General features: G+C 45.4%; 1 protein-coding gene across 2 annotated transcripts in view; it reads left to right on the top strand.

The window, feature by feature from the left end:
• PTGES (prostaglandin E synthase) overlaps positions 1 to 18,839 on the top strand; it is a 28,704-nt gene extending 9,865 nt beyond the window's left edge. For both annotated transcript variants that reach the window (XM_061604007.1, XM_061604009.1), the window contains exons 3-4: positions 5,199 to 5,281; positions 14,621 to 18,839. In XM_061604007.1, the coding sequence (XP_061459991.1) occupies positions 5,199 to 5,281; positions 14,621 to 14,870 (333 nt within the window). In that variant the 3' untranslated portion in view covers positions 14,871 to 18,839. The remainder of the gene's footprint in view (positions 1 to 5,198; positions 5,282 to 14,620) is intronic.
• Positions 18,840 to 19,414: the final 575 nt, after the last annotated feature.

Genomic DNA, 19,414 nt, shown 5'->3' with positions numbered 1-19,414 from the left:
GGGACCTTCCATTTAGGGTAAAGTTGCTTGATTTCAAAATAAGAGCTTGCTTACTTTAGAAATAAAAATAAAAACTGCTGTGGTTTCTGTCATGTCTCTAAAGGGAAGGATGGCTCACCAAGAAGTTCTCAGAAGTACAACTGTCATTTCTTTAAATAAATAAATCTGAATGCTATCTCTTGCGGTTATAGATGGTTGTCTGGGATACGATCAAACAAAACAGAACTAAGCTAATCTTTCTTTGGACTAGCATCAGAAGGTGCATAATATGTGCTAGGGTATGCATCTTCCCTGTGCACTTCCCAAATTAAGAAGCAAATGGGGGGGGATTTAGTTGAGGTTTTCGAATGCCTGCTCTGATAACTTCCAGTTTGTTTGATTGCAATGCACTCTATGTCGGGCTGCCCTTGAAGACAACTCAGAACTTCAGCTGGTCCAAAATTCAGCAGCCGGATTGCTGACTGGGGCTCCCTGTTTTAAAACAACTGCATTGGTTGCCTGTTTGTTACTGGGCCGAGTTCAAGGTGCTCACGTTAGTGTTTAAAGCCCTAGACAACAGGTCCCAAATATCTGAAAAAGCGCCTCCTTCCCTGCAGACCCTCTTGGGTGTTGAGATCAGCAGAGGGGCTCCTTAGGTACTTCAAAAGCTCAGGGGGAAGGTGGCACAGGAGAGGGCATCCTCTGTGGTGGCCCCTAAGTTGCAGAACTCCCTCCCTACAGAGGGGCATCAGGCACCTTCATTGTACAGCTTTCTTCGAATGCTGAAGGAGCACCTTTTTACCCTGGACTTTGACAATTGTACATTTTTAGGACCCATGCTATTCTTGGACATGTAATTTGTTTTAACCTTTAAAAAATGTATTTTAAATTGTTTTGACCCACTCTGGGGCCTTAGGATGAAGGGCAGGTAATAAATTGTGATGATGATGATGATGATGATGAAGAAGAAGAAGAAGAAGAAGAAGAAGAAGAAGAAGAAGAAGAAGAAGAAGAAGAAGAGAAGACAAGCCTCTGACTCTTGTGTGAATGGGATATACCTACTGGGCAAAGCTAAGAGTCACATCTATTGCTCCGCCAACGTCTGCCTCTGGGCCTGCCTACCACTAGCATGTGGGTCCCAGAAGGTTGTCTAGGAGAGGATATGGCCCTCAGACTGCAAAAAGGTCCCCAGCTCTGGGGAAGGGCAATAGGGAGACACGTGCTTCTCCTGGTATGTTGAACATCAGGTCTGATATCTGTTCCCTCCCCTCAGGTTTCCAGTGTTTTCCTAAAAGCAGCACAATTTATTTTAAAATATTTATTTATTGATGACATTTATATCCCACTTTTCCTCCAAGGGGGTCAAAGAGGGGTACATGGTTCTCTTCCTCCCCATGTTATCCTTACAACAACCCTGTGAGGTAGGTTAGGCTGAGAGATGATGACTAGCCCAAGGTCACCTGCAGAGCTTCATGGCTTAGCAGGGATTTGAACCCTGTTCTCTCCCAGGTCCTAGTCTGACACTGTAACCACTATACCGCAGTAGGTCTCTCCATCAATAATTGTCATTAATACAGTTATCAATGATATCAATCATAATTCACATTGTTAAATTTAAAAACAGCACCAACCCTAAAGGATGCAAAACTGCTTCAGGGACTGGAAGGGGGTGCAGGAGAACTGTTGATGTCACAGCCATGGAGAGCACCAGGCTTGCAAAATTACTTTTTTTAAAAAGTGTTGTTTTTGAAAGGAATAGAGCTGCTTGCATTGAACATTGTGAATGTGCTTCCAGTTTAACTTTGCTGTGCCACAGACATCATCTGGATAGTCACCCTTAAAAAAAAAATCATTGCAACATCAAGGGCTAGAAGCTTGATTCATTCAAATAATTGAAAACTGGATTTCACACAATGCTGAAATCTCTGTGATTGTGAAGCAAGCCCAGTCTTAACCTTTGAATGAAACAGCAGGAAGAAATAATCTAACCCTATCTGTTTCAGATTAAGAAATCCAAAGTGGTTGCTGTAACAGGCGTACCAGAATGGGATTTTCCTGTAATAATCTCAGCTGTGGACTTTTTGGGATGGTTTTTTAAAAAAACTTGTAAAAGATGGCCTTATGGAAAGCTTTAAAGAGTATGGCTTATGTAAATCCTTTCACAACCTGGGACTCTTCCATAATGGACTGTCATCTTGCACAGCATTACATGGTGCCAACAAAAGTTTTACAAGTTGGAGACGGCTGTGGAAAATCACCAAACCCATCTTTTCAGCCAGCGATGTTGGTGGAATGTTTGACTAAATCAGCTCAAGTGCTGATAAAACCTTTCCGGAATGGGAAGAGGCGCTCTTGGCATTTTATTATACACTATCTGTAGAGCTCATAATCTGCTGGAGTGGGGAAAATATCTTAAAACATCCGTCTTTGAACACAGAGAGCTGCCTGAAGATATTTGATGTAGTTCTGTCTCTGAGGCTAGGCTACACGTGCAGCAGAACTGAGTGCTAAAACGCCTTTCTGTTCTGCTTCATGCTGCTTAGGGGCTGCACCTTCGACTGATTTCCCCACAACTCCCTGCATATAGAAAGCTAGCCAGTCAGCTCAGCCTTTCCCTGCACGTAGAAAGATAGCAAGTCAGCCTGAGCTCAGTCTCTTGCTCCATTTTTGAATGCCTTAGCTGATCTGCCAGTCTATAAAACCAGCTGGTAAAGCTTTTCTCAACTGCTACTACTAGAGTCTGCAAGGTGCGTGGCTTAAAGCAGGGATGGTGGAGAAATTCAGTTCACTTTGCATTTTAAAGGCAAATCTACCTAACTCACAGTTTCTGAAACAATATGCAAACCAAAACACAGCCACTCTTCGAAATGTGCACTTCTTCAGATTTTGCAGTGCACTTCTCCAGCCATGTTAGCATGTACAAAGAAGCATGCTCTAGGGGAAAGTGTGCATAAAAATGCATATATCTGTGGAAAAAGCAAACATGCGTTATAGTAGCATAGATATAAATATTAGGAAAAACAGGCCTCTTAAAATGTATGTTTGGCAAAACTGCAGGCGAAAAATGTGTTATATTTTCCTTTTGTTCAGTTGCTTTCAATTCACTTTTCTGGGAGAAGAAGCAGTTAATAAATACTATAAAAATTAAAACAATAATAACATATGTTGGGGGAAATTAGCACTAAAATACTGATGAATTTTCATGAGAACTTAAAAAAATTGGAAATTGTTGTGGGCACGCGGGGCGTTGAATTTAAGATTTGAAAAATGAGAAACCAAAATTGACAGATTTGCTCCTTCCTGGTTTGGAGTGAATATTTTATGTACAAACCCTCCGCACGCCCAGCAAGTGAGTTCAAAGGGGGCTGCCAGTGCAGGTGGAGGATCCGGCTAAGCTTCTACCTGGCGCATGGAGGTGTTCTTTCCATGGGGGGAGGGGGAGCATTCATGTGCTCCTCCTCGGCGCCCCTCCCTCTCCTGTACAATCCGCAGAGGGCAATATCACTTGGTGCTATGCTGAGACGAGTTTGCTTCAAGCCAAAGCATGCCACAGTCGCAACCACATCCGTGTAGTAATTGGTATATTTTAGTGTTGAGATGAAGTTATGACCCGAGGCTGTTCCTGGGAGCGGCTGGGCCTCTACACTTTCACCCCTGAAGTGTAAAACCTGAGGTATCTCCGCCCTGTGTTCTGGAGCAGGTTCATTCGTTTGTAGAAATGCAGCATTCATAGGTTGCAGAGCAGATTGCCAAATCATGGTTTGGCACACAAGGGGCTAGTCCTCTGGGTCCTCCCTAGGGCCACCGGAAGCTGCCTAATACCAAGTCAAGATCATGTCCCAATGCCTTTAGCAAACTACAGTCCTCAAGATTTGGGGGGGGGGAGTCGGGCTATACATGTATGGGGTTGTAACCTGCTCATTTCTACTCATAGCAGACCCACTGGAAATAATGGACCTAAGTTAGTCATGCCCTCCAGTTTCAATGGGTCTACTTCAAGCAGGATTAGCATTGGTCGTGGTGTGTGCACAGCCTATATGGTTTCTGTCCAATGTTAGTCCTACCCAGAGTAGACCCAATGAAATTAATGTTCCCAAGTTAGTTGTGCCCATCAGTTTCTATGGGTCTACTCTGAATAGAACTTAACCAGATGATTATGATTTTTTTTATTTATTATTTGATTTATATACCACCCTTCCTCCCAGCAGGAGCCCAGGGCGGCAAACAAAGTACTAAAAACACTTTAAAACATCATAAAAATAGACTTAAAGTCTTAATGTATTTTAAACATTAAAATAAAACATCTTTAAAAACATTTTTAAAAGCTTTCAAGACATCTTTAAAAAAGGTTAAAAACATATTGTTCAAAAAAAATATTTAAAACATATTAAAAAGCAATTCCAGCACAGACGCAGACTGGGATAAGGTCTCAATTTACAAGGCTTGTTGAAAGAGGAAGGTCTTCAATAGGTGCCGAAAAGATAGCAGAGATCGTGCCTGTCTAATATTTAAGGGGAGGGAATTCCACAGGGTTGGTGCCGCCACATTAAAGGTCTGTTCGCTATGTTGTGTCCAATGGACCTCCTGATAAGGTGGTATCTGCAGGAGGCCCTCACCTGCAGAGCGCAGGGATCAATTGGGTATATAAGGGATAAGACGGTCTTTCAGGTATCCTGGTCCCGAGCTGTATAGGGCTTTGTACACCAAGACTAGAACCTTGAACTTGGCCCGGTAGCAAATGGGCAGCCAGTGCAATTCTTTCAGCAGCAGGGTGACGTGTTGGCGATACCCTGCCCCAGTGAGCAGTCTCGCTGCTGCATTTTGCACCATCTGCAGCTTCCGGAGCAACCTCAAGGGCAGCCCAGCGTAGAGTGCATTACAGTAATCGAGCCTAGAGCCTAGATGGTTCCAACCTTCCTCCCGAAGAGGCTCAGGGTGGCAAATGCATCAGCAAAACAATTTTACAAAATAAGAGGAGAAAAAAGAAAAGCATTCTAAAAATAGTTTAAAACATTCTAAAACACAGTTACAGTTTAAAAAGGTTCTTTCATCAGTGATCCTCAGGTTCTCCCTGGTGCATGGAGATAAACAATAATAAAATATCTATTACATTTTTATTTTATAGTTTGAAATAGTTTGCTTTACTGTATCTTTGGGATACCATCTTTGAGTTCTTTGGAAGATGAGCCTCTCCCGGATTAACCCTTGTCTTCTTCCAGGCATTTGTCAATCCTGAAGATGCCCTGAGGCACGGAGGGCTACAGTACCACCGAGAAGATCCTGATGTGGAACGATGCCGCAGGTCAGACTATAAAACCCTCCTTGTGCGACTCTTTTCCTTGGGTGTCTGCCAATTGATCTCTGGCTCCCCTCTGGACGTGCACCTGGAAATATAGATGAGGAAGCTGCTTTGATTAATTTCCCCCTTGTCATTGGCTCTGCTGACATCACTGTGGCATTCCCCACACGCTGAAGTTCCGTTTGCCTTCCCCAGGGACCAAGCCTTTAGTGTGGCAGGCCCTGCCCTGTGGAACTCCCTGCTAGAAGTTCAGCAGGAACCCTCCCTCCTTTCAGACATGTGAAAGCGATATTGTTCAGGCAGACCTTTGTCATTTTCTTTTCCCCCCCTTTTTAACCAGTCTGTATTTATTGATTTTTGATGTTTTTAATGTTGCTTTTATGTTTGTTTTCACCAATTTTATTTTTACAGGTTGTACTCCACTTTGATATATTCTTATGAAAGTGTCAATTATAAATACATAAGTAAAAATCCACCTCATTTCTCTTTCCCCATCACTGGAGTTTAGGGTGGCCAAGGGTCAGTTAGATGGAGGACAGTTCTCTATTTTAAGGGGACTGATCAGTTTATGTCCACTTTAAACATAAAGAGCCGTAAAAGGAGAGGGTGGGGGTGAAACTGCTCACAAAAAAGGTACCAACTCCTAGACAACAGACTTAGCAGGCACACAGCTCACCTAAGCCACGGCAGCATCATATATTTAAAGCACTAGTATATCACTAACTTTTTTTGTTTTGGTGTTTTACTCCCAACAGAAGTCCCACTTGAAGCTTAGAATTCTGCTATGAATGTGCCAGATCTCATCTTGCCATTTCCCTTGAACTCAGAGTTTTTATTTTATTTTGACTAAGAAACAAATGTACCATGAATGCCAAACAAGCCAATTGTGACTTTGCTTGACCAGCAAAAGATGCCAGCAGAAAGGAGCGAATGTTCTTCCTCAGCAAAAACAAAAGCCCTGCAAATTAAATTGGCCCAAGGCATGAGCAATCTTGAGCACTTATTGCTCAATAAGAGCTCCCATATCTCAGAAAAGGCAGACCTCAGCTTTTAAAGGAGGCTTAGTTCCTTGTCTTCAGGAGGATGTGATTAATTCAGCAATTAATCTACGCAAGCCTGATCAGCTAGATTCCCATCTGGTTTGGCTGCGGTTATTTTTTGTTTTGTTTTAGGTCTTCAATTTTTGAAAAAATATGAAAAACATGACTGTACCAATTAACAAGAACACAATGACAAGGTCTTGTATGAATTGTCAGACTCACACTATGCCTTGCTTTAGGATACAGAAGTTATATTTACCCAAAGGAGATCCAGGATTTTGCTTGGATAGTGGTAGACTAAGGAGACAAAAAGAAACCGGAGTTTGTATCCAGCCTACTCAAAGAAGGCCCATTGAGTGGTATCAAATGTTAGTCCTACTTAGAGAAGACCCATTGAAATTAACGGACATGACCAACTGAAGTGCATAAATTATGTATAGCTGGGAGAGAGTAGCTAGAGTAATGTTTTTCCTCCCTTTCTCATAAATGCTAGAATTCGTGGGCATCCAATGAAGCTGGAAGTTGGAGTGCTCTTGCGTTCAGGTCCTGCATGTGGGCTTCCCATGGGCAACTAGTTGGCCACTTTGAGAGCAGGATGTTGGATTAGATGGGCCATTGGCCTGATTCCAGCAGCCAGGCTCTTCTGATGTTCTTAGCTGGTTCTAACCGACAATGGATCTACTTTGAGTAGGTCTAATACCACTCAATGAAATGAATGGACCTAAGTTAGTCATGTCCACTCATTTCAATGGGTCTACTCTGAGTAAGACTAACACGGGATACAAGCCACAGCAATCCAAAATAATGGGTTGTATCCTCATAGACCCATTGAAATGAATGGACCCAAATTAGTCATGCCTATTAACTTCAGTGGGTCTACTCTGAGCAGGATTAATATACAACCCAATTTTATGGACTGTTTTGCCAAATCGCTTTATATGGTTTTGGCTTGTGTCTTCCTGTCTCCAGATAGTTTGTAAAGGTTATAAAAATCATGCGGGGGAGGTTCCATTTTTGGCTTGACCTCTCAAGTGCTGAGTTGTATGTTCCGTAGACCCCTCGGACCATTTAGCTAAAGTGGCCTGAAAGGGCTGCATTTGGCCTTTGCGCTTCAGGTTCCCCACCCCAGCCTCAACAGGTTTAAATCTCTTGAGGTTAGGGATTATTTTATTTATTTATTAGGTTTATATCCTGCCCTTCCTCCCAGTAAGGATGAGAAAATCTGTCCATTTTTGTTCCTAGCTCCTTTCCACTCAAATTCACTTTTCCACATTACTGCATTTCTTTGCAATTTAAAAACAAAACCAAGAAAGTCCTGAAAATTCACCAGCCTCTTACAGCCAATTTCTCCTAATGTGCAACATGTTTGTATGCCATTTTGCCTAACGTGCGCAGTCTTTGCAAAGCAATTTCCCTTATAATACCGTGCCGTTTTGCATGACATTTTCACTAAGTGTACACCTTTAGGCAGGCTTTGCACACGTCGCTCGGCTGGGGAAGTGCCCCACAAAATCTGGAGATGTGCAAATTTTGGAAGATGGCTGTGTTTTGGCTTGTGTGTTGGTTTGGCAAGTGCGGATTAAATCAATTTTGTCAGTTTTTCTCCAGTCCCAGTCTGAGGCATGGAGCCCTGGCAGTCTGACAGCACAGAGTTCAGACCTCTAAAATCAAAAGGTATAGCTCCAGAACAAGTTTGAACAGGAAGCTTTAATGCCACTGGTGTTCTGCTGACCCTGAAACCCCCACCCGTGAGCATATGACTAGCTTGTTTTGCGCCCCTGCTGTTCCTTCAAAAGCAAAGCTAAAAGTTTGTGTTTTTTAAATGCTGGAGAGGTGAAGCGGAGTTGACTGGCTGAGGAAGGAGAGTGCAGCTGGGGCAGGGAGTTGCGAAACCAGAATTGTGAGAGGCAGGTGCTGTTGGTAAAAGATATCGAGACCAAAATAAGCAATGGGCTTTAAATCCTACAAATGTAAAAGGACCCACCTGGCAGGATGTGTCCAATGGAGGACCTGAAGGCTCCTTGGCTGAACAGAAATTCTGTTCCCTTAGATAAACTATGGAATTTGCATTCCGCAAGACGTCGTAATGTCCGCCAAATTGGATGGCTTTAACCAGCAGTGGTAAATTCAGAAGTGCAGGCTCCCTTCATGATAGTCACAGCCATGCCAGCTCACAGCTTCTAAGGTTATACAACCTTCTAAGATTATAATCTGGCCAGGTTTGAATACTGCTTTCCACTTCTCTGTCCTTGTTAATGCCTTCTCCTACAACAACAGACATCCCTAGGAGCTAGTCAGCGTGAAAGGAGAGTGTGTCAGCTACTGAGAAGAGTCTTCTCAGTGGCCGACTCACCTCCTTAAAGTCCAATTGCCTCCACTCAGCAGGAAAGGACAAGGAAGCAGGCTAGAAGACTTTCCTGTGGCCAACATGCTCCCCTTTCATGCTGTTGGTTCCTAGGATGCTTGAGACATAGGGACCCTGCTCCCCCAAAAGTAAAGGGTCTAAGACCCCCTAAGACCCTTGAAGATTACACCCCTGGCTTAGGATTAGAGAAGTTCATGGAGAGAAAGTCTATCAGTGGCTACTAGCCACGATGGCTATGTTCTCTCTCCATTTTCGGAGTCAGTATGTCTCTGAATGCCAGTTACTGGGAACTGCAGGAGGGGAGAGTTGCTGTTGCCCTCAGGTCCTGATTGTGGGCTTCCCATTAGGACATCTGATGTTGGCCACGGTGAGAATGGGATGCTGGACTTCATGGGCCATTAGCGTGATCCAGCTGGCTCTTCTTATGTTCTTAATTAGAGGAAGGATTGGAAATCTAGGACATTTCCAGACCCACGGGTGGTCTCTAATTGGGGATGTCAGTAGCAATGCTCAGAGCAGAGATTTCCCTAGCTGTAATCCGTGGACCACCAGTGGTCCGTGAGCTTCATTTAGGGGGTCGATGGCATATGCACCTGAAATATTCATATTAATTTTAAATTGTATTTCAGTGCTTTTTAATTTCTTATATGGTCTGTTCTTGTATTACAATAGTTGTGCATGAATGCCAGTTGCGACACAATATTTGTAATGCAAATTGTAATGCCATATTTGCGCATGAATGAGATATTTGCGCATGAATGCCAATTGTAACACAATAATACACACTATGAGAAATGAAAGAAGCAATAAACGTGCCATTAAAAAGTATGCAGCACCCAGGAGAGCGCATTGCAAAGAATCCTGGGAAGCGTAGTTTGATAAGGGTGCTGACAGCTGTTAGGAGACCCCCCTCTTCCCCTCACAGAGTTACAGTTTCCAGAGGGGTTTAACAATAAATCCCTCTTCCCAGAGAACTCTGGAAATTGCAGCTCTGTGGGGGGAATAGGGGGTGTCCTAACAACACTCAATATCCTTAACACGCCACCATTCCCAGGATTCTTTGGGGGAAGCCCAGACTCTTTAAAGCGGAATGTGGCCTGAATGTGTGATGTGGGCATGGCCCTGATCTGCCAAGGAGGGCTGAGTGAGTGAGGAATGGCTGGCTTATTTATGTTTAAAAGCTGGTAAGATTTGAGCCACTCCTTCCCGCTTCCCAGTTCTTTAGCCTGTGGTCAAGAAGGAGAGAGCGTGTTTCGTGGCATACGAATGGCAGGAAAAGTGACTCTCGGGTCTGGAGAGATTTACAGTTGTATTGTTTGCTTTGGGAATGAGAGCTGGCCTTGGAATGTAAGCAAAGGATCTGATGGGTCCTTTCGCTTCCACAATCTGCAGGATACAGAGCGCTCCAGAGATGGATAGGCAGGGGGTTTGGCTTTTCAGGGGCTATGGCACAAAACTGCAAACAACTTCCCCTGAAACGCACACCCCGCACAGAGCTGCCTTCCCACCAAGCCCTTCCCCGATGCTTCAGCTGAACAACACTTTTATGTCCCAGAAAGTCCATAGTTTCTGCTCCTGCCCACTCTTGCTTTTTATGAATGCCTTGTGTTCGTGTTGCGCTTGGGGGCATCCCCATGGCATCTGGTTGGCCACAAGGGGCAATGCCAGCCCTATGACTGGGTAGAGTGAGGTGACAGCCTCAGCCAGCAAAAATGCTGGGGGGGAGGGGGCAGCAACAGTCCCTCCTGTGCCCACCTCCCCCCCAAATCATTTCCCTCTGAGCCCATCATTCCGTGTCCCACACTCTGGGATGATCAAGAAGAGATCCTGGCCCTCCTTTGCATGGTAACTTTTCATAGAATCATAGTTTCATAGAATAGTAGAGTTGGAAATGGGCCTCTAAGGCCATTGAGTCCACCCCCCTGCTCAAGACAGGGATCCAACTTGAAGCATCCCCAACAGGTACCTGTCCAGCTGCCTCTTGAAGGCCTCCAGTGTCAGAGAGCCCACCACCTCCTGAGGTCATTGGTTCCACTGTTGTACTGCTCTAACAAGAAGTTTTTCCTGATGTCCAGTCGAAATCTGGCTTCCTGAAACTTGAGCCCATCATTCCATGATCTGCACTCTGGGACGATTGAGAAGAGATCCTGGCCCTCCTCAGTGTGGCAACCTTTCAAGGACCTGAAGAGTGCTTTCCTATCTCCTCTCAGTCTTCTCTTCTCAAGGCTAAACATGCCCAGTTCTTTCAGTCTCTCCTTATAGGGCTTCGTTTCCAGTCCCCTGATCATCCTTGTTGCCACACAGCATGTCCTCCCCCTCACACACACACATCTGACCTGCTCCCTTCACCAATATTGAGGGGCGATTCAGCTGCAAGTCCAGATGACTTCTCCCCGCGGAATGGAGAGAGGTGCCATCTTGCCTTTTCCCTCAGGCAGCCCAATGTCTTGGGCAGCCCAGACCATAGAAAATGGTGTGCTTTTTAGTCTTATGAACAGCTTTTCCATCTGACAGCCACCTCATGAAGTCCTTTTTTTCTTTTTTTAAAAAAAGCAGGCCTGCAGGCAGAAGCCATGATTTGTATATGGAACTGCAACGGGCTCTTGGAAAGCAATTTGGCGGTATTCCCTGAACATTCATAATGTGCCATCACATTCCTTTCATGCAAACTGAGAGGAAAATGACCTGCTTGGTAACCCAGGGAGAGTTTTTGTGGTAAATGTTTCCCTCCTTCCATAAGCTCGGTCGCTTCTGTGAGCCATTTGCGTTACGGATTTTGTACCCAGAGGGGGTGTGTGGGTATGTATGTGTTTCTTTAAAGTGTTGCCACAGAACCCCAAACGGAGACCTCAAACGCTGTTATTTGTTTTTAAAACAACAACAACAAATAGTCTACTCCCCATCATTCCTCTCTCCCCCCCCCCCCGCCCCCTACCATCGCTTAATCTGAGGGCAGGAAATTGCTGCACTGAGGTGTTACAGCTTGTGGCTTGCTTTGTTTACGTAAAGTCCCATTAATGGCTCTGGGATGTGGCCAAGGTGTGCCTGTACATACATGAGGGAAGGCCAGGGGAGGATGTGGAGGGAGGGGGAGAACGGTTGGGGATGAAGAGTTGGGAAATGGCGCAATTGCGCCGTTGCCGCAGCAACAGTTGCATCCCATGTGCGTACTTTTTTTGCCGTTCTCACTAATGAGGACGGGGTGATGGGAAGCAGCTGCGACTCTTTGCATTCCATCGCTCGCTTTTCCTGAGCCACTGCAAAGGAATGCAAGCCACCCCCCCACCGCACCCCCCCAAAAAACAATTGCCTTGATGGGGACATGATGCTTTGGCTAATAGCCACCTTTGGATGCATGTTTTTTTGAGTGGGAGATTACTTTGGGAGAATTGTGTGTGTGTTTTTTAACAAATGCTGAACTCGACTGTGCTCTTCTTAGAAGCTGAACAGATTTAGCTCTGTTTTCTCTCCCCACACACACACACACACACAAAAGAACACAAAATGTTTGGGGGAAATCGCGCCACTTGAACTTGCCTGTCTAAGGCACTGAATCCCACTTGCCGCTGTGACTGTGCCCTGAAGCCACTTGGGAAGGCTCTTGATTGCATCCAGAGCTGCCTGCAAACTGCCACACGTTTGAAAATCCTCGCCCCGTTTGTGAGCAGAGATAATTTCCCCCCCACTAAATTTCTCTAGGGCGAGGGGAAATTCTCTGCCAGATTCTTAGTGGTAGAGCTCTTCATTAGAAGCGTTTCTTTGGTCTGTGTGCCAGATTTGGCCAAAGCCTGAACCAAATCGATCTGATTCTGGGGGATCTGGGCTTTGACCGAGTCAGGTGGTGACAGTCCTGGATTTCCCCCGCTCGGGCCGGCCAGAGTGATCTGGGGCTGTTAGGGAGTGGGGCACCAGCGTGTTCCCCTGCAGGGAAGGTGCTTGTGTAGGAGCGCCTGAACCCTCCAGCTCACCACCCTGTGCATTTATATGCACACTTTACTTGGCTACATTGCAAAACTCAGGGCAGGGCAAATTTCAAAGGCTGGCTGTTTTTCCATTTGTGTGCTGTTCCAGAAAGTGCGGATGAAGTGGGTTTGCCTGTGAATGCAAATGGGAACTGACCCGTCCCGAAAGGAAGGTTGAAAAATGCAGGCTGGGGCACCGAATCATGAGCCACTGGTGGAGATTTGGCTGTTGAATCAGTTTGAGCAAAAGCTGATCCGGTGACCTGTTCCGGGGTAAAGAGGGCAGCCATTCACCTCTGAAAGCTGCGGTTTGGGTGTGCCGGTAGACACTTATTCCCAAACAATCCCTTGGACGGGTGTTTTGTTTTTAATTATGCTATTAAAACCAGTCTTGCATTGTCCAACTCTACATAGTAAATAGTAGCTTATCTGCCCAAGATGTGCATAGGCTTGTGCTGGAATTTTTGTCTTGTTTAGCTTTTACCCACCTGGCTGGCAGAACTCTTTCAGTTGTTTTAGGGACACAGAGTCTGGCCCTTACTAGGGCAGGCTGCAAATTTCCTTTTCTTTGTTCAGATCTGAATGTTGTTCTGTGAGGTATATGGGAATGGGGTACCATCTGGTGAAAGCACAGTGGCCACAGTCCTGAGCTGTATAAACATCTCTCCTAGATCAAGGGGGGAAGAGGAGGGAAAAAAAGGGGGGGACAGTTTAGTCCACAGCAAAAGTTGGCTGTGCATAGCACTGATTGGCTGGGAATGGTGACGTTACTAACTCTCATTCCTCTTTCTTGCTCAAAGGTTTAGAAATGCTCCAAAGATTTTATTTAAAAGGTTCTGTTTCTTAAAGGGCCGTAACTCAGTGTCAGAATATCTAGTTTCCATGCAGAAGGTCCCAGGTTTAATCCGTGGCATCTCCAGGCATCTCCTTAGGACCTTCTGCGTGCAAAGACCCCTGCCTGAAACCATGGAGAGCTTCTGCTAATCAGAATAGACAATACTGAGCTAGATGGACCAACATTCCTATTTAATTTCAGTTCTTTATTCAGAACCTTCAGGACTAGAACCTTGCTTTGATTTTCGGCGAAGAGCCGTAGCTCACTGATAGATCACATGCTTGGCCTGCAGAAGGTCCCACGTCCCGTCCTCAGCATCTCCAGGTATGGCTGGGAGTGTCCCCTGGACTGAAACCCTGCAGAGCTGCTGCCAGCTGGTGGTCTAGGTCAATAGAAGGCAGCTAGGAAACAGTCACAACATTGGAGAGGAACCACAGCTCAGTGGTTAGACCATCTGCTTTGCACAGAAAATATCCCTTGTTGAGTCCCCAACGGCATCTCGTGGTAGAGCTGGGAGAGACCTCCCTTTTGTGTGTGTATGCAGACTTTTTTTAAAAAAATGCATGGAAAAAATTGCACTTTGGTTGTACCCAGTAGTGTAGTGGCAAATTCAGAAGTGCAGGATCCCTTCATGACAGTCACAGCCATGCGCACCCCTTTTGTTGCTCCTGGGTTGAGAATGAGATCCTTGTTAAGCCTTCTCCCACAACAGCAGACGTCCCTAGGAGCCAATCAGCATGAAAGGGGAGAGTGTTAGCTATTGACGGGCTGGCTGACTCCCCTCCTCTCACTCTGATTGGCTGGTAGGATGCTGGAGATATTGGGACCCTGCTCCCAAAAAAGTAAGGGGTCTAAGACTCCCCAAGACCCCAAACGACTGCATCCCTGACTACGCATGTTATGCCTCCTTCCCCTAAAATAAGCATTATGTACATTTGCCCATCCATTCCTCCCCCCAAAATTTGCATTTTTGGGTGCATAATTGGATTGAGAGCTGCCTTCCAATGCGCAGAGAAACCCAACAAATAGGCTTGTTTGCTTCGACAGGTTGCGTTTGAGTGAATTTCTCCTGCTGCCTCTACTTCAAAATGATTCCCCTGGTTCTCTCTCTTCTCTGTCCCTCTCCCCAATTTTTGGCAGGGCTCATCTCAACGATATGGAGAACATCTACCCTTTCCTGTTCCTTGGGGCGGTCTACTCCCTCCTGGAGCCAAACCCAACAGTGGCCCAGATCCACTTCCTGCTCTTCTTCTTCGGCCGGATCGTCCACACCACGGCCTACCTCCTGAAGCTGAGGGCCCCCACACGCTCAGTGGCCTACAGCGTGGCCCAGCTTCCCTGTGTCTCAATGGCCCTACAGATCCTCTTTGCAGTCGTAAAGTTCTGGTGATGGTTTCAACCGCCGGGCCCTGACCTGTCTTGACACGGATTGGGAAGGAGGTGGTCAGGTGGCGTTTTTCGAAAGAGATGGAGGGGAACCTTTTTCTGTTTTCCTTTTTGCGGTGGTTTTGTGACACATATTCCTCCACTGGCACGGCATTTCCTGGAGGGAGTCTTGGATCATCTCATCTTCAAGCTGACCACATTTCCTTGGAGGTCACTTGTGGGGGGGTCACCATTCTGTGTTGGAGTCACAGGGGATGCAAAGGTTCAGAACCACAAATGATCAATAAATTTAAAAACCCTCTTTGCAGGGAAGAATGCATGTTTGGTGGCAAGCTGTCTATCCCAACATGGCATGACTTCACTTAAAGAGAGGAGTGGGGAGCCTGCGTCCTAGGGGCCAAAGGCGGCCCTGCAGCGCTCTCTACCTGACCTTTGGGACTCCCCCCAGGCCTTCCCCGGCCTGCATCACACCCTCCTTGTGTGTTTTTTGCCTTTGAACTCTGATCAAGCCTTTTCCTTCCTGGGATGGCGGACAGAGAGGCAGGTCTGTGAGTCCGGGTAGAAACTGTACAGAGGCAAAATTTACATTCAGTGCTCCGCCCATTTTTGCCTCTGGCCCTGCCCACCACTGACATGTGGTCCTTGGAAGGGGAATGCACCCTTGTGAGGCTGACAAAGGATCCCCATCTCTGACTGAATGGGGGGATATCTAAGGTGTGGGCAAGCCCCAAAGGTGATAATTTCCAGAACTGGAGTCTGCTGGCTCTGCCACTTGGATCTTGGAGAGGAGATTTTTAATGTTTAATGTATTTGTACGTTTTATTTTGTACGTCGCCCAGAGTGGCTGCACAACCAGCCAGGTGGGCGACTAATAAATTTAATAATGATAATAAAAAACAAATTCTAGGGTTTGAATGAGGGAACTTTTTGCATACAGTGCAGATGCTCTGCCCCTAAGACATGGGCTACACCCGTTAATTTGCATAGATAGCTCCTGTGGGCACGTTTCCGCTTGGAAGAAGGGAAGTAGTGACCTATGTAGAGCTGCGGCAGCCAACTTCCTATGAGCTGGTGTATCTAGGCACTTGCCGAGTAGGAAGTAGGGACGCTTCCGGCATTTGATTCCTATGAATTTCTCCATGAACGGACCTGATCCGTACCTCCTGCCCTGAATGGGTGGGATCTAATGTTAGTCCTACTCAGAGTAGACCCACTGAAATGTGATGGCCATGGCTAAGTTAGGCTCACTAATTTGTATGGGTGGTATTCAGTGCTAGTCCTATTCGGCGTGAACCCACTGAAGTTAACAGACGTGACTAAGGTGTATTACTTTCATTGGGTCTACTCTGAGGAGGGCTTAGTTGACGACACCCCTAAATGCATGGATTGCAGCTTTCACCAACCTGGTTGCCCTCTGGATGCAGTTGCTTTTCCAAGTCCCATCAGCCCCCAGCCAGCATGACCAACGGCCAGGGATGATGGGAGCACCCTCCAAGTCTTTTAGAGTACCAGGTGTGTATGTAGGAGGTAGAGATGGAAAGATCTGTCCATTTCGGTTCTCTCAGCTTCTCGTTTTTCCACTCTTACATTCAGTTCTCCACATTTCTTTAGCAATTTGCAATTTTTTTAAAAAAAAATCCTCATGAAAATTCTTCAGTATTTTAGTGCAAATTTATTGTATGCAGTTTTGACTGACGAGCAACTTTTTGCAAGCCATTTCTCCTCACATTTTTGGTATGTTATTTTCATGGATATATTCGTTTTTATACACACCCTCCCCAACAGATGCATTTTGGTAAATGTCGGTTGGTTGGCACAGTGCAGTGCAAACATTTGGATACATGTGAATTTCGAAGGACGGCTGTGTTTGAGTTCTCATATTGTTTCGGAAAAGTGCGAATTTGACAAATGCGGCTTTGAATGTGAGCTGAATTGCTCCCCCATACCTCGTAGGGAGAGAGGTGATCCTGCTGTTGTTTACTTCTCAGGCCATGCTGTAGTTCGTCCTTGGCACTGCATTTGGGAAATCAGGCACACAAAATCCTTGCCTGTCTACTGGTAAGGCAGTCATTGTGGGTTCAGAATGATAAGATTAAAAGATGAGGAAATGACCTCTCCCTGAAAACTATGCACGATTGAGTAAATGGAATGCAGTGTGAACTAAGCCCTTGTAGGCTGAGCCCTGAATATAGAGTAAGCCCTGGTGCGCCCCGCCCAGTGGCTTTGCGGCTAGCGTGCAAGTGGCTGCACTGAATACAAATCACTGGTCTGCACTGATCAGCATAGGTTTTTATTCTGTTTTCAAAGTGCAAAGGCCCTCTGTCTTGCACCTTCTGAGCCTCCCTCCGAGAGATTATGCAAGACCACGTCAATAATGCTGCTCACCTCAGGCAGGGTGAGGAAGCATCATCCATTTTGAGAGAATTGGTTTACCATGTCTGTACAATGGGTAGATGGCCCCTTTGATACCTTTTTTTGTTTGTTTGCACTGCCCACTCCAAAAGAAATCGAGCTCATGAACTTGCCAAGAAGTACAGGACTGTTTAGCTCTGACTGGGTTGGATGTGTGCAGTCCAGGGCTGCTTCGATTTCTGGGCCACAATTGCAAGGAAAAGACTGGTTTTTGGTAGCCTTGTTTGGATCCAGCCCTGAGGCGCATTCTGGCAAAGTCTGCCATCTGAACTTGGTGCAGCTTTGCTTTGTATTGCAACAGTGCCCCTTGGTGGGAACAGGGGTCCATAGCACTTTATGCTGCTTAATTGACTTTCTGAATTAAAATGCCATCTAAAATACGCTCACTTTGCCTCTGGCTGCCTTGGCAGCACCATTCCTATATGGATGTTTATTTGGCCATTATTGAACCCATCAGGGTGATTCCGGGTTGCCACTCCTCAATTCATTTCTCCAGATTTTTTTTAAGTCCTGAAAATCCATCAGCATTTAAATGTGGCTTTCTCCTAAGAGCCACATTTTTGTCTGCATTTTTGCCCAAAATATACATTTTTGCAAGCAAATTCCCCTAATGTAATAATATATGCATTTTTATGCACACTTTATCTAGTATACGCATTTTGACCACATTACTTGCTTGGAGAACACAAGTGAAAAAATCTAAAAAGTGCAGATTTCAAAGGATGATTGTGTGGGATTTTTTTTTCACATGTCATTTCAAGAAGTGCAAATTAGGTAGATTTAACTTTAAATGCGACCTGAGCTGAATTTCCCTCTGTCCCTAGTGGAAGCAAGGCTCCATTGTTACAGATATCCACACTGTTCAGACGAAGACTAGGGGGCAGAGGTGCTTGCCACATCCAGGATGTGAGATACAGAGAGCATTACCTGTTGAATTTCTGCTTCGTATGCCGCTGTGGAAAGCACAAAAGCTTGCCTGGGAAAAGGTGATACCTCCCCACTGTGCTGAGGGATCCTTCAGATGCAGATGAGCTCCTTTTTTCTGTGATGTGGTTCCATATCATGGCTGCTCGGGAAAGGCAAGACTTCAGTAGCATTGGATGTATTCAACATTAGCCATGCTCAGAATAAGCTCACTGAAATTAATGTACAGGACTATCTTAGATCTATTAATTTCAGTGGGTCTAGTCTGAGTAGGACTAATGTTTGATGCAACCCATCACAAGTTTGGTGGTCTTGATTTACAAATATGGCCAGCTATGATTTTGCCTGACCAGACACGACTAGGTGTCCCAAAGACTTAACCAACGTATGGGATGTTCCTTGATGGCTCTTGTCTTTTGAACTATACTTTGGAGAGCGACACCCATCAATGCTTGGAAAGGGACGGAGACATCTAGAAGGGCTGGTTTGCATTTTGAAGTGGTGGCGGGTGGAGAGATTTGGGTGATAGAAAAGCATTTTTGAGGAATTGATGCAGGACTAGTAGTTGTGCTGCCTGCTTTAGGAGTCCACTCTGCCTGTACATTTGTAAATAAACAAATATTACGAAAACACCAAAGGTTTTCACTGTATTCTTGTCCAAGGGAAACGAAATAGTGCTGTACTATTCCTGGAATTCTTCACTGCACAGAAGTGGGGTGTGGACTGCACAATACAATGTTGGCAGGCATCTAACATTACATAGGTGTATGTAAGATGCTTGCAGGATGAGGGAAGTGCACCAGCGTTAAAATGAAGCTAGCTTATGGTTTGTTGTCTATACTTGTTACTCATTTCCAGTGAACGCTCCAAATTTCTTAATAAAAATATCCGTTGCATGTTGCAGATCTAACTGGTTTGATAGTTAAGCCCTCTCCCCAGGGAATTTTAAGAACCATCTAATTCCTAGAGACCAGCACTTGCAGAAGGTTGCCTGAAAAGGCTACAGCTGTTTGTAAACAGCCTCAAAACTTGTCCACCCTATTTGTGGGTAGAGAAATGAGGGGGCGGGGGAGAGAAGAAAAACATTGAACTGAATTTTATACCGGAGAGGATAAATTCTCCAGCAGTCTCTCACCATTAGCAACAACAGCACAGATTCTTTCTTTTTTCACAAGTGTGTGTGTGTGTGTGTGTGTGTGTACATATATGAAG

Source organism: Rhineura floridana, chromosome 20, assembly GCF_030035675.1.
Source record: "Rhineura floridana isolate rRhiFlo1 chromosome 20, rRhiFlo1.hap2, whole genome shotgun sequence".
In the NCBI taxonomy this organism is placed as follows: domain Eukaryota; kingdom Metazoa; phylum Chordata; class Lepidosauria; order Squamata; family Rhineuridae; genus Rhineura; species Rhineura floridana.
Note: the sequence above shows the minus strand (reverse complement) of the source record. Positions and strands in the feature narration are given on the sequence as shown.